At 44.7% G+C, this 15,993-nt stretch overlaps 1 protein-coding gene across 1 annotated transcript in view; it reads left to right on the forward strand.

Moving 5' to 3' along the window:
• The window catches only part of mosmoa (modulator of smoothened a), a 31,284-nt gene extending 15,672 nt beyond the window's left edge, over nucleotides 1-15,612 (forward strand). Inside the window, exons 2-3 of the mRNA XM_064987022.1 lie at nucleotides 3,392-3,604; nucleotides 13,765-15,612. Coding sequence (XP_064843094.1) covers nucleotides 3,392-3,604; nucleotides 13,765-13,949 — 398 coding nt within the window. The 3' untranslated portion in view covers nucleotides 13,950-15,612. The remainder of the gene's footprint in view (nucleotides 1-3,391; nucleotides 3,605-13,764) is intronic.
• The last annotated feature ends 381 nt before the right edge of the window (nucleotides 15,613-15,993 follow it).

Raw genomic sequence — 15,993 nt, forward strand, 5'->3', positions numbered from 1 at the left:
CTGCCTACGTAACTGTACAAGTGTGTGTGCTCATGAGCTAGTCTATCTCTGGCAGACGTCATCATGGCTCAGTCCAGAGGCTATAAATCCTCTGTGTGTGTCTGATCAGTGATAGATGGCTCCAGTAGGCTCTCCGCCATAGGCCAGATATTATCTCCTCTCCTCCGTGTTCCAGACCAACAGATGTGCATACTTACTGACTGACTTCAAGATCAGGGAAGAAACTCTCTTGGAGAGAAAGAAGCTTCTTCAGTTTGAAGTGAGAGAAAGTGAAGTAGGAAGAGAGAGGACAGGAAGGTGTGTGTGTTTGCTGGATAAATCAAAGGGAGAAATACTGTACTATTTCTGATGGGAGAAGTGAGATGAAATATATAGTAGCGATGCAAACTGCTGTCACGTTAGTTAGCAGAATTTTAGACTTTTTCAAAGCCTCTGCTTCTTAATGAACTGACACATTATACAGGAATGCTGAGGTGTTGAGACAAACATCCGGATGCAGTGTGTGTGTGTGTCTGTGAGTGGATAATGATTTATGTCTGTTGCTGTGTGTATGTGCACCTGTGTGTGAGAAGAACCATTACAATCGGTTGCAGTGTGTGTGGGGAGATGTGTATGCTTGTGTGTATTACAGAGCAACAGCCTCCTCTGACATAATTGGGCCCTGTAGGCTGCAGAGAGGAGCTCCTAGCAGGTATTGGTTCACAGACAGATTAAAGGGGGGGAATTCCACAGTAACGGAATTAAACTTTGTCTCAGTCTTTTCACTTTAGAATGTATGCCAAACAAAAACCATGTATTTTCAAAGTTTAACAAACAATAGAGCTCTATGCACAAGGACTACTTTTAACAATTTCCACTTTTTTTTTTTTTTTACAAAAACAAATTTAATGTAAGAACTGTGTAGATGGAAACTTCGGTAACGGAATTACTGTAAAATCTCCCTCGGGTTTTTTATGTGACCACGTTTACCAAAAAATTGTTAAATATACGCTGAGAATTAAAGATACTATGCAGAACACCATTTCCTGGTTGCAAAAATTCTAATAGTTCGCCTAATTTTAGTTTGTGACAAAACAAGCAAGTATAGTGTAGAGAATCATTGTGCCATCTAAATCACTGTGAAATACTATATTTTCCATAACAGAAAATATAGTATTTTCATTTGTTTAAAGCTGGTGTACAAACCCAAAAGTAAAAAGTAGAAGCATAGAAATAGCTCTCATAGAACAAATATACCGCTTCTTAGACTTGCTTTCAATGTGAATGGCCGATCTATAACTCACATTTCTATGTGAATTTGGTTGGGTCGCCCAAAAAGTTACATATTGCTGCAATAAGATTCAAAGATGTCTGCAGAAAGAATGGGGTGTCACCTATGGCATGTTGAGTTGAACAAAACTCTATTTTGGATATTGAACTACAGTAAGTGAAGTGGAATTACGGTAACGGAAATACATCATGGGTCCCTGATCTATACTACACAGAAATGAGTAATTATGGATATGAATATCATTGTCTTCATGTTTTACAAGTTTGGGCATCGCAGCACAGATGAGTGGAGTTGTGAGCGCAGTAGAATACAGTATAGTTCAGTACAGGACAATATACTGTACTATACGCTTCTTTTATTTATTGTCCTCTACTATATTGTACTGTACTATTGTATTGGACTGTACTATACTATGCTCTACTCACTGTACTGTACTGTACTCAGTACCAGAGGTTGGAACCAAAATCATTTTACAATTGTTTCGTTCTGAACAGAACCATTATTGTTTTCATTCCGTTCCACTGTTCCGACCAGCAAAATAAAGTTCTGAACCGGTTCGAAACCCCAAAAAAGTAACGGTTTATATGGTGCCTTTCTGTTCCTTTTTAAACTTGTGAAATCAGTGCGGATAGAGCAGCTTGTGGTGGAGCGGGCAAAATATTTACATGCACTGGACAGATGAGTGTAGGGTGTGAGATGGGACTGACATTTTGCAGCGGGGAGAGAGAGAGAGAGGGTTGAGGAGGCTTGGCTTGAAGTGGTGGGAATCTTATGACATGCATTACCTGGAGCGGCTTCTATAAAGGAACTTTGAATGTCTTTGAACGTCATAGTTGACTTAACGTTGGACCTGCTCGCTAGCTAACATGTTTGTGTGCAGAGCAGCACCGGAATTCAAATAAAAACACATCATCCTCCCAAGTGGTGCAGTGGTCTGCTGTACCACTAGAGATTCTAGGTTCGAGTCCAGGCTCTGTCGCAACCGGCCGTGACCGGGAGGCCCATGGGGCAGCGCACAATTGGCCCAGCGTCGTCCGGGTTAGGGAGTGTTTGGCCGGCAGGGATGTCCTTGTCTCATCGTGCACTAGCGACTCCTGTGGCGGGCCGGGCGCAGTGCATGCTTGTTATTTCCACACTGTACCACATTTCTTTTCTTTGTCTGCCTCTATTTTGTGAAAGTCACTTTTTCTTTCCAAGTACCATATACTGTATATTAAATGGATTCAATGTCAGTTCCTTTCGCCACAAGGGGCATTGTGCCGATTTCTAGAGTGCTTTTGTTACCCGCACTGCCTCACAGGCAAGATTTGTGGCAAAAAAGTACATTTGCACATCTTTGGCACCAGTGCTGCCTCACAGGCACTATTCATGGCAAAAAAAGCACAAGTGCACACCAGAAGCTCTTGCTAGGAAATTAGCAGTTCTCAGCTGTTCGCAGTCTCTTACTGACGGTAAGAACGGGCGATTGCCATATTGTTTTTAGTTACATCACTCAGTTATTATATTTCAATTACATTTAACAAACCAAATACCATTATTTAAGTTAAGGTAAAGTAAAAATACAAACCGGACTGTGCATCAATACCTGTATATAGTAAAATATGGTTTACTGCCCAGCCCTACAAGGATGTGCCCTAACAGTGTGGCTGGTGAGAGTATTTAAATGTGTGTATGATCTAACACCTATTCTCTCTCATTCATATATATCTAGGTGCCCTGACGGTAGGCCTGGTGAGAGTATTTAAATGTGTGTATGATCTAACACCTATTCTCTCTCATTCATATATATCTAGGTGCCCTGACGGTAGGCCTGGTGAGAGTATTTAAATGTGTGTATGATCTAACACCTATTCTCTCTCATTCATATATATCTAGGTGCCCTGACGGTAGGCCTGGTGAGAGTATTTAAATGTGTGTATGATCTAACACCTATTCTCTCTCATTCATATATATATAGGTGCCCTGACGGTAGGCCTGGTGAGAGTATTTTAATGTGTGTATGATCTAACACCTATTCTCTCTCATTCATATATATCTAGGTGCCCTGACGGTAGGCCTGGTGAGAGTATTTAAATGTGTGTATGATCTAACACCTATTCTCTCTCATTCATATATATCTAGGTGCCCTGACGGTAGGCCTGGTGCGGCAGTGCCAGACCATCCACGGTCGGGACCGCACCTGTATCCCCCCGCGGCTGCCCCCCGAGTGGGTCACCACGCTCTTCTTCATCATCCTGGGTATCATCTCCCTCACGGTGACCTGTGGCCTGCTGGTGGCATCCCACTGGCGCCGCGAGGCCACCAAATACGCCCGCTGGATTGCCTTCACCGGGAGTAAGTGACCGAAACGACCCTACCTTAATGACGGTCGAGTGTACATTGACCAATCAAAGCCAAGCTCAACCAACTGTGTCTCTTCTCTTTACTGATAGACGTTACTCAGAGACATACTACACTTGACCACTAAATAAAATAATGCACCCTCTCTATCACCCTGTTAAGTAGCTTGACCAAACAAGCTGTAGGCCTAAGTACATAGGTCTCTCTCTCACTCCTCTCTTACTCCTCTCTCAAATCTCACTCCCCTCTTTCATGACATAATTTCCTTGGAATAACACTCCCCTCAACACCAGTGCATCCGTCTACGAGCAGATATACCCTCTCCTACACAGAGGAGGGGTAGGGGTAGAGAGAGGGTAAGTTGAGGGAGAGAAGCGGAAAGGGGGAGGCGAGGGAGAGGGGGGCTGTGAAAATATTGGTTTAGCTTTGCATTCATGCCCAGAATTTCAGTGGTGAAGCTGATTTCAGGTAAACCAATGGAATCAATGTGTGTGATGTTTGCGTCTTTTGTGTGGGCGGTGTGTGTGTGTGTGTGTGTGTGTGTGTGTGTGTGTGTGTGTGTGTGTGTGTGTGTGTGTGTGTGTGTGTGTGTGTGTGTGTGTGTGTGTGTGGGTGTGTGTGGCGGTGTGTGTGCGTACTTGCATGCTGTATGTGTCTTCTCTATCCTCCATGCCTCCAGATCATCCCTTCCCTGCAGCTCTTGGACTGAGAAGTGCATCCTATGGTACCTGTGTGGGCGTCATAGAGTACCACTCAATCGCTTCTTTTTGTCTTTCAACACTTATCCCCCTCTTTTTAGACAGGAATTCAGACGAGACACTTCTTAACTCAATACCAACCCAACATTCAGCAGCCCTGCTGAGCTGGGCTGTTTCGTAAGGCTGTGTAGGTGTTCATATTCTGATTGGTTGTTCAGCAAAGAGAAGAGACGCCCCCCCTCTCTCACTCAGTTTTACTAGCACACAGACACATTTGATTGAATTGGTGCATCACAGTCATTATATGTTAGTCGTATTTAGAGAACAAGAAGGATTATATTTCTATGGTGTATTTACCCAAGAATCACCCAATAATCCATTTCCCTCCAACCCGTCTAAAAAGATGCGTTGTCAATGTGTCCATTGCAAATCTGTGTCACGTGCTCAATGTGATTTTATTGAGTAATTTTTTGACAATCACACATCGCTCTGAGCCAAGTGATGAGGTTGCCCTGGCAACAGGGAGGATATAGTCACAATCATCCAGGGTTCCATTGGCTGTATCAGGTTCTCAGTGATAATCTCTCTTTCTCTCCCTCTTGTGCTTTCACATTCTATCGCTTTCTCTCCTACCATTGATGGCTTCTTTCAGACAAAGAGATGCATTTTAAAGGAACAGGGAAAGGGGAAACCTAGTCAGTTGCACAAGTGAATGCATTCAACCGAAATGTGTCTTCCGTATTTAATCCAACCCCTCTGAATCAGAGAGGTGAGGGGGCCTGCCTTAATCAACGTCCATGTCATCGGCACCCGGGGAGCAGGTGGTGTTGCGGGGGTTAACAGCCTCGCTCAAGGGCAGAACGGCAGATTTTTCCACCTTGCCGCTCGAGGATTGGAACCATCAACCTTTCGGTTACTGTCCCAACGCTCTTAATCGCTAGGCTCCCTGACGCCAGAAAGAAAGAGATTGAGAGAGAAGGAACGGGAGAATGTTTGTAGGTAGGGGGTAGAGATTGAGAGAGAAGGAACAGGAGAATGTTTGTAGGTAGGGGGTAGAGATTGAGAGAGAAGGAACAGGAGAATGTTTGTAGGTAGGGGGTAGAGATTGAGAGAGAAGGAACAGGAGAATGTTTGTAGGTAGGGGGTAGAGATTGAGAGAAGAACGGGAGAACAGGAGAATGTTTGTAGGTAGGGGGTAGAGATTGAGAGAGAAGGAACAGGAGAATGTTTGTAGGTAGGGGGTAGAGATTGAGAGAGAAGGAACAGTGGAATGTTTGTAGGTAGGGGGTAGAGATTGAGTTAGAAGGAACAGGAGAATGTTTGTAGGTAGGGGGTAGAGATTGAGAGAGAAGGAACAGGGATGTGGAGGTGGAGATTGAGATGCGTGAAGAGGAGACTACAGAATGACACTGAGCTACGCTGGACCAGGAAGAGGGAGAGAGGGAGATGAAGAGAAAATGAGAGTGGGATTGAGAGACTGGAGAGGTAGAAAAGCATCACTTGTAACCTGAGAGCCAGCTATGGGAGAAGGAAAGGGTGGAGGAGGAGAGAGGGGTTCTAAAGGGGGTAGAAAGTAAGAGGGCCTTGAGTATTTCCCTGACAGTGCTGAGCACTACACCTCACAGGGTTGCTGCTGTGTAATGGGCAGGCTGGGCTTTCTCCTTTCAGGAAAGAGGGAGAGGGGAGGGAGAGGTAGAGTAAGGAGAAGTGGTAGACTAAAAGGGATTAAAAGAGAGGTAGAGTTAAAGTGAGGGAGAGATTGAGTATGTGAGAGAGTGAGGGGGCTGGGGGTTGGGATAAGGGGCATCTGTGATTGGTGCTCTGTTACAGAATGAAAGGTGCAGGGAGAGGGGGGTAGCTAATAGGGGGCTAACAGGTGATGATTGCTGGCTGGGGAAAGGAAGCTACCAGTAGGCGTAGCTGGCCCAGGGCCACTGCCACCTGAAAGGACCCTTTTGTACAGCCAGCACAGGCCTCCTTCTGTCCCCTGTACACTACAGTCTTTACACTAGGCTCAAGCCAGACCCCCTTCTGTCCCCTGTGCACTACAGTCTGTACACTAGGCCCAAGCCAGGCCCACTTCTGTCCCCTGTGCACTACAGTCTGTACACTAGGCCCTAGCCAGGCCTCCTCCTGTCCCCTGTGCACTACAGTCTGTACACTAGGCCCTAGCCAGGCCCCCTTCTGTCCCCTGTACACTACAGTCTTTACACTAGGCCCTAGCCAGGCCCCCTTCTGTCCCCTGTACACTACAGTCTTTACACTAGGCTACACTAGGCCAGCCACCCCCTTCTGTCCCCTGTACACTACAGTCTTTACACTAGGCCCTAGCCAGGCCCCCTTCTGTCCCCTGTACACTACAGTCTTTACACTAGGCTCAAGCCAGACCCCCTTCTGTCCCCTGTACACTACAGTCTTTACACTAGGCTCAAGCCAGGCCTCCTTCTGTCCCCTGTGCACTACAGTCTTTACACTAGGCTCAAGCCAGACCTCCTTCTGTCCCCTGTGCACTACAGTCTGTACACTAGGCCCAAGCCAGGCCCACTTCTGTCCCCTGTGCACTACAGTCTGTACACTAGGCCCTAGCCAGGCCCCCTTTTGTCCCCTGTACACTACAGTCTTTACACTAGGCCCTAGCCAGGCCCCCTTCTGTCCCCTGTACACTACAGTCTTTACACTAGACCCTAGCCAGGCCCCCTTCTGTCCCCTGTACACTACAGTCTTTACACTAGGCCTTAGCCAGGCCCCCTTCTGTCCCCTGTACACTACACTCTTAACACTAGGCCCTAGCCAGACACTACTATGTCCTCACAAACCCCACTGTCTGACTTCGCTGTACACTACACCCCAGGTACAGTGAGGTACAGTATTCTGACAGGCTAAGGATCAGTAACATATCAGCGAAGGTAGTTTGAAAAACACTGAGGTTCTGGCTTGCGGTGGGTAAACACATGGCCGCGGCAGTGAGGACAGACGTAAATATTAGCCGTGTCTGCCCAGTCCGGGGGGGTTAGCCAGACAACACTCTCCTCCCTAGCTGGCAGCACAGACAGGGCACATTCAGCCAGCCTGCCTGCTAGTGTAGAGAGAGCCATAGAGAGCCAGCTGCATCATCTGAGCCATTTTAGCTAGGCTAAATCAGTCCCTTTCTGAGGGGGAAAATAGCCTGTGTGGGTTTGGGCTGGAGGACATGATATGTAGCTGAAGTGTTGTGGAAGCATATGAGGAGTTACTGCCCCAGGCCTCTTTTGATTTCCATCTACGTGCGTTTGGAAAATCAGCCCTATGATTGAAGCTTTAGTTAGTGCACTCAGTGTGAATGGAAGACAGTTTCATCTGTAAGCCTTTGATTGTGTGTTTGGCATAGCAACATGATTTGATTTAGTCCGTTTCCAGTTTGTCTGTTCAGTGGTAATTCACAGGAATCAGAGAATGATCTTGTTTGACTTATAGACAAGACCCAGCTAACACTTCCCTAAACGTTCTCCTTTGGTTATTTGACATACAGTGCCTTCAGAAAGTATTCACACCCTTTGACATTTTGCCGATTTTGTTGTATTACTGCCTGACTTTAAAATGGATTAAATGGAGATTTTTTTGTCACTTTTTTTTTTGTACCTCATAATGTCAAAGTAGAGTTCTCTTCTTTTTTTTAATCATAATTTCTTTTTTTTTAAATACATCTGAAATGTCTTGAGTCAGTAAGTATTCAACCCCTTTTGTTATGGCAAGCCTTACTAAGTTCAGTAGTAAACATTTGCTTAACAAGTCACATAATAAGTTGCATGGACTCACTCTGTGTGCAATAATAGTGTTTAACATGGTTTTTGAATGACTCCCTCATCTCTGTACCTCTGGACAAGCAGTACATTTCTAATACAGATTCAACCAGTGTGATTTTCCAAGGCCTCGCAAAGAAGGGCATCTATTGGTAGATTGGTAAAAAAAAAAAAATCAGACATTGAATATCCCTTTGAGTATGGTGAAGTTATTAAATACACTTTGGATGGTGTATCATCACATCCAGACACTACAAAGATACAGGCGTCCTTCCTAACTCTGTTGCCGGAGAGGAGGGAAACCACTCAGGGATTTCACCATGAGGGCAATGGTGATTTTTAAACAGTTTGTTTTCTCCTATCACACTCTGAGGATGGATCAACAACATTGTAGTTACTCCAAAATACTAACCTAATTTACAGAGTGAAGGTAATAAAGTCATAAAGTAAAACTGCAAACAATGTGGCAAAGCAATTCACTTTTTGTCCTAAATACAAAGTGTTATGTTTGGGACAAATCCAAAACAACACTTCACTGAGTATTACTCCCCATATTTTCAAGCATAGTCATGGCTGCATCATGTTATGGGTGTGCTTGTAAGGACTGGGGAGTTTTTCAGGATAAAAAAAAACAACTAAAGAGAGCTAAGCACAGGCAAAATCCGGGAAGAAAACCTGGTTCAGTTTGCTTTCCACCAGACACTGGGAGATTAATTCAACATTCAGCAGGACAATAACCTAAAACACAAGGCCAAATCTACACTGGAGTTACTTACCAAGAAGACAGTGAATGTTCCTGAGTGGCCGAGTTACAATTTTGACTTATCTGCTTGAAAATCTATGGCAAGACCTGAAAATGGTTGTCTAGCAATGATCAACAACCAATTTTACAGAGCTTGAAGAATTTGGGACAAATGTTGCTCAATCCATGTGACAATCTCTTAGATACTTACCCAGAAAGACTCACAGCTGTAATCACTGCTAAATGTGATTATAATATGTATTGATTCAGGTGGTTGAATACTTATCTAATCAAGATATATTAGTGTTTTATTTTTCCAGAATTGTTTACAATTGTCAGATTTTTTCCCCCACTGACATTAGAGTGTTTTGGTAGATCGTCCTGGGAACTAACATTTGGTAGCTGGGGAGGCTGCAATATCTTCAAATACATATTCTGAAAGCCCCAAAATAAAACCAAACATGAGTTTCATGATGCTAATTAACAATGACTTTTTAAATTAACTGGTCCTACCAAGAGGCTAATCACTTGGATTAAGACCAATAACTACCCTAATGAATTTACTCCTGACCTTGTCCCTGTGCCCAGTCATTGCTTGCACATACACACTGAACACACACACCGTATTGTGCCCCATCAGGACTGGTGTGTCACTCCACTTTGTGGGGTGCTAGAGCAGTGACTTATTACAGTGTTATATCACTTCTCTCAGCAGGAAGTCTAACACACTTATTGGTGTCTTGAAATGGACGCCAAGTGCTTGTCTCTTCAGAAATATATATTTATGGCCTCCCGAGTGGCGCAGCGGTCGAATGCACTGCATCGCAGTGTTTTGCGGTGTCACTACAGCCTTTGGTTCGAATCCCAGGCTGTGTCACAACTGGCTGTGACCGGGAGTCCCATAGGGACACCAATTGGCCCAGCATCGTCCAGGTTTGGGGAGGGTTTGGCCAGGGGGGGCTTTACTTGGCTCATCGCGCTCTAGCGACTTCTTGTGGCGGGCCGGGCGCCTGCAGGCTGACTTCGTCAGTTGATCGGTGTTTCCTCCGAAACATTGGTGCGGCACATTGGTTAAGCGAGCGGGTGTTAAGGAGCGCAGTTTGGCGGGTCATGTTTAGAATGACGGGTGACTCTCCCGAGCCCGTTGGGGAGTTGCAGCGATGAGACAAGATCGTAATCACGAAATTGGGGAGAAAAAGGTGGCAAAGGTTTGGACACACCTACTCATTCAAGAATTTTTCAGAATTTTTACTATTTTCTACACTATAGAATAATAGCGAAGACATCAAAACTATGAAATAACGCATATGGAATCATGTAGTAACCCAAAAAGTGTTAAACAAATTGAAATATACATTTTTTGAGATTCTTCAAAGTAGCCACCCTTTGCCTTGATGACAGCCTTGCACACTCTTGGCATTCTCTCAACCAGCTTCATGAAGTAGTCACCTGGAATGCATTTCAATTAACAGGTGTGCCTTGTAAAAAGTTGATTTGTGGAATTTCTTTCTTTCTTAATGCGTTTGAGCCAATCCATTGTGTTGTGACAAGGTAGGCATGGTACACAGAGAGCCCTATTTGGTAAAAGACCAAGTCCATATTATGGCAAGAACAGCTCAAATAACCAAAGAGAAACATGAAGGTCAGTCAATCCGGGAAATTTAAAGAACTTTGAAAGTTTCTTCAAGTGCAGTCGCAAAAACCATCAAGCGCTATGATGAAACTGATGAGGACGGCCACAGGAAAGGAGTTACCTCTGTTGCAGAGGATACATTTGTTAGATTTAACTGCACCTCAGATTGCAGCCCAAATAAATGCTTTACAGAGTTCAAGTAACAGACACATCTCAACATCCATGTTCAGAGGAGACTGGGTGAATCAGGTCTTCATTGTCGAATTGCTGCAAAGAAACCACTACTAATGGACACCAATAATAAGAAGAAACTTGCTTGGGCCAAGAAACACGAGCAATGGACATTAGACCGGTAGAAATCTGTCCTTTTGGTCTGATGAGTCCACATTTGAGATTTTTGGTTCCAATCGCTGTGTCTTTGTGTGGCTCCCACCGTGAAGCTTGGTGGAGGTGTGGGGGTGCTATGCTGGTGACACTGTCAGTGATTTATTTATAATTCGAGATACACTTAAGCAGCATGGCTACCACAGCATTCTACAACGATATGCCATCCCATCTGGTTTGCGCTTAGTGGGACTATCATTTGTTTTTAACAGTACAATGATCCAACACACCTCCAGGGTGTGTAAGGGCTATTTGACCAAGAAGGAAAGTGATGGAGTGCTGCATCAGAAGACCTGGCCTCCACAATCACCCGACCTCAAGCCAATTGAGATTGTTCGGGATGAGTTTGACCGCAAAGTGAAGGAAAAGCAGCCAACATATGTGGGAACTCCTTCAAGACTGTTGGAAAAGCATTCCAGGTGAAGCTGGTTGAGAGAATGCAAAAGTTGCAAAGCTGTCATCTAGGCAAAGGGTGGCAACTTTGAAGAATCTAAAATCTTTGTCACGGATCCCCCTGGTACTGCTGCTCATTCCGTGCACCAGTTCCGGAAGTCTATGTCACTGTCCTCTAGGCGTCACTAAACTGTCTCATTATGGACAACTGGTTCCCATTCCCCCTGATTAGTAATTGTATATGTGTGCCCTCTGTCCACCATTGTCTTGGTCGGTTACTGTTCCCATGTCCGTCGGTCTTGTGAGTACCTGTGCTTTGTTGTTTCGACTTTCGTGCTGCGTGTATTGTGCACTTGTTATTACGGGTCTCGTCCTGTGTATTTATTAGAGGTTTAACCTCACTCTTTTGTTTGGGTAACATCCCTGTGTTTTTGTATACGTGTTTTGATTTGGGCTTCTTCCCCGTGCCTTTTCATGGCATTGTATTTTGGGGTGGAGTATTCAAACCCCCTATTACGTATTCCTGCGCCTGTCTCCAATCATTTATACAACGTGGCAATCTTAAATATTTTTATTTCATTAACACTTTTTTGGTTACTACATGATTCCATATGTGTTATTTCACAGATTTGATGCCTTAACTATTAGTCTTCAATGTAGAAAATAGTAAAAATAAAGAAAAACCCTTGAATGAGTAGGTGTCCAAACTTTTGACTGGTACTGTATATATTTATTTATTTTTTACTTGTTGGTTTTTGATCTAATGATATTTGTTGCTTTTTTCGACACAGAGTAGAAGCTCCTGGTATGTCTCAAACGGCCCCGTCATGATGTGACAGTGTTTGTGATGGGGTGGCGCTTCTATTGCTGCAGAGAGAACACGGACACTCTACCATCGAGGAGAGCAAAAGTTATTTCACTGCAGAACACCGCATGTCCACTGAATTAGCGTTAGCCTAAGTGATTAAGTTACAGTATATCGAATTAGCTTTTAAAGTAATCTTTTAAAGAGTATGTGTAAGTCCTTGGCTTTGCCGTTTCAGATTAGTAACACTGCTTCAGATGGACAGATTCACTCAAAGCCCACATAATCTATGTTGTGCGTATATGTGTGGGTGTTCAGTTGGTGTTTGTGTCTCTTGATCTGGTCCTGAGTCCCTCTCTACCCGCTGCCCTGACTGTCTGAAGTGAGAGAGATGCTGCCTGGTCTCGGCTCCCTCTAGCTGAGTGGATTATAAAATTGCCTCAGTTTGTTACAACGCCAACTCACTTTTCTTTCTCCTACTCACTCTCTCCTACTCTCTCTCTTCTTCTCTCTCTTTCTCTCTCCTACTCTCTCTCTCACACACACACAGTCTTGTGTAACTAACCTTGTGGGGACACACAATTCAGTCCCATTCAAAGTCCTATTTTCCCTAACACTAATTCTAACCTTAACCCCCTAGAAATTAGAATTTTACCTTGTGGCGACTCTCCGCAGTTGTTCAGTTTTTCTTGGGATTACTATTCTTGTGGGGACTTCTGGTCCCCAGTAGTATAGTTAAACACGTACACACACACACACACACACACACACACTTTCTCTTTCTCCTCTCTCCATTCCTCCCTCTCCATCCATTCCTCCATCTCTCTCTCCCTCTGATCATTGATCTGCTTGGAAGCCCACTGAAAGGCCCCATTATCCTATGCCGATGTGCGTCCCGTCTGCCTGTTGTTTTTGGAGCTCTTGTAAAAGCCTGCATGGTCTGGTTGGTGTGTTCGTGGCCTTGTTACATTCACGGTGGTGAGACTGGAGTGTGTCTCCTTCACAGCTAAGGTCTATTTATGTAAAAGGGTTGAGGCGTGATGGTGTCTGGGGCCTTGGATGAGTGTTTTGGTTCTGTAGTGTGTGTGACCTTGTGCGGTAGGTAGTATGTAGGCCTACTGAGGACGAGTGTTTTGGTTCTGTAGTGTGTGTGACCTTGTGCGGTAGGTAGTATGTAGGCCTACTGAGGACGAGTGTTTTGGTTCTGTAGTGTGTGTGACCTTGTGCGGTAGGTAGTATGTAGGCCTACTGAGGACGAGTGTTTTGGTTCTGTAGTGTGTGTGACCTTGTGCGGTAGGTAGTATGTAGGCCTACTGAGGACGAGTGTTTTGGTTCTGTAGTGTGTGTGACCTTGTGCGGTAGGTAGTATGTAGGCCTACCGAGGACGAGTGTTTTGGTTCTGTACTGTGTGTGACCTTGTGCGGTAGTTAGTATGTAGGCCTACTGAGGACGAGTGTTTTGGTTCTGTACTGTGTGTGACCTTGTGCGGTAGGTAGTATGTAGGCCTACTGAGGACGAGTGTTTTGGTTCAGACATTAAATTCATCAATTAACAAATCAAGTCAATCTTTATTATACCAGAGGGAGATTTGGTTGACAAGCATCCAGTCCATCCCAGGTTTCATCCTAATTGAAAGCGGAGCTGTCTCCAGTGTAGCAAACACCACAGGAAATAGTAAACAGTTCCAACATGTCTAACATTATCTCTCTCTCTTCCTCAGTGATCCTGTTCTGTATGGCGGCGCTCATCTTCCCCATCGGCTTCTACATCAACGAGGTGGGTGGCCAGCCATACAAGCTGCCCAACAACACGGTGGTGGGCTCCTCCTACGTCCTCTTTGTCCTCTCCATCTTCTTCACCATAGTGGGACTGCTGTTCGCAGGCAAGGTGTGCCTGCCCGGCTGACTGCGGCTACCACTCTGCCACCTGGACTTTAAGCTGGGGCCGAGGAAAAACATACAAAGGAGATCAATAAAATGGAGGAAAAGAAAAATGGACGACTAAAAAGAAAACCACTGGCCAGGAAGCAGGGATGGGATGTCTCTGACGGACGGTGTGACGATATGCAGCTGGGACGGTTAACGCGGAATAACAAACTAACTGAGATGAATAGACATGGACGAATATGGACGCTGTCGAACTGACTCAGGCTTTTTTTCCCCTCTCTGCCTTTGCTTATTTAAAACATGTTATTTTTACATTGTTGTTGTTGCACTTTGGAGAGCGATGTGGGAGACACACGTCCACTCCATGGGGGGGTGAAGAGGAGTGGGGGGGGGTTGGAACGACCACCGTCCTTTCCCCAAACCCCCTGCCGTTACCATGGCGACAGTAACTATGACGTCACACCTTTCGGAGGATCTCCACTTCACCCTTCCTGCCCAGCGAGAAAACAAACCGTTGTCATCTCAACTGTTCCTGTTGCTATTTTTGGCTTCTTATACTATTTCAGTTGTTTTAGTTTCTTCCATTTAGTGTTTTTTGAGGTTGTTGCTTTCTCCTCTCCCCCTTTTTCACTGAGGTGAAGTTTGGGCCAACAAACCTCTGGAGGAGCTGTAAAGGTATATTAAGAGGCTGCTGGTGGGGTCATTGTCTCTCTGCCTCCCCAAGTGTGGTCTGGGACAAGAGTCACTTCAGCCATGGTTAGGCAGTAACTAGGGAGGGGGTTATTTGGAGTAGAGGGGGAAGGTTGGTTGAGATGACATCCTAGCTTGCTGGGTATGAGCAAGTCTCCTTTGGAAGGGGGATGGTGGACTGCTACATTGGCCTTTCCATCTTCACCCTAACCTTAACCCCAGCACCATGACCCATATAATCCATGGGATTTAGACAGGTGCGCTGTTCCAGAGAGGGGAGGGTAGGACCCCAGGCCCTGACGACCAAGGTTCCCTAATTAACCAGGCACCACACAGTAAGTCAAGCACCTACCAGCTGCTCTACAGGAAAGGAAAAAGGGAATGAAGACTGCGAGCAGCTGGATTATTATGAAACATGGATGGGATCAGGCAGGAGGAATGTTTTGTTTTTGCTTTGTAAAATAGTAATAAAAGGCATCAGGGACTGCAGGTCAGGTCGTTGTGTGGGGCTGTGCCTCACTACTGTGCTGTGCCCGTGAAACACACACGCACACACTAACAGATGCACAAAAGACTCGCACGCAAACACACACACGTGTTTCGGGCTCAATCTCCAAGTCATGGTGAAGTATTTGTTGTCCATTTCCATTCCTGCTCAGCTTTTCTTTATGTTGGTCTGTATAATATGGATAATGAAGAAGCCCTTTCTGGTTCCTAGTTTGATTTGTTGTTGTGCCATGATCAGAATTTCTGTTTTAGGAAGCACTGTGCATTCAAGGGTATAGCTAATAGCAGAAGATGCACCACAAATGTATAAAAAAATAACTTCTTACCTCATATTTTTTTCTTATTCAAACTACTACTATTCTGTTTTCCAAACCATGGCGATGAGTTCCCTAGAAATGGTATTGTCTTGATCAGGCGGCTAGGCATAAAGCTTGTGATCAACGCAAATTATTTATCTTTCACTGAATAAAAAGAGAAAAAAGACGTCTGTGTTTGAGTCCGACACAATCACTCTACATACTGTATAATGTTTACTCTGTTTCAACATGTTAGTGTTCAGCTCCGGGCCTCGAGGGCCACCATGTCAGCTGGTTTATGTATTGCCTGGTTTGTCATTTATCAACTAGTGTCTTTGACTGGTAAGGAGTAGCCAATCACGCCGGTCTCTGATAAAAGGCAATGACAAAAACCAGGGCGATGTTCAGTAGGAGAAAACCTCCCTGTTTCAAAAGTTATGTAAAACTTATAAATTTATCCAGAGGACCTATTTATTATCTATTTATTTTACCACAAAAATAGTTTAATTTGTGTAGGGGGTTCAGTTATATATTTTTCAGTTTCTTCTGGAATAATCTGTAGAAGAAGGT

This window comes from Oncorhynchus masou, chromosome 14, assembly GCF_036934945.1.
Source record: "Oncorhynchus masou masou isolate Uvic2021 chromosome 14, UVic_Omas_1.1, whole genome shotgun sequence".
NCBI lineage: Eukaryota > Metazoa > Chordata > Actinopteri > Salmoniformes > Salmonidae > Oncorhynchus > Oncorhynchus masou.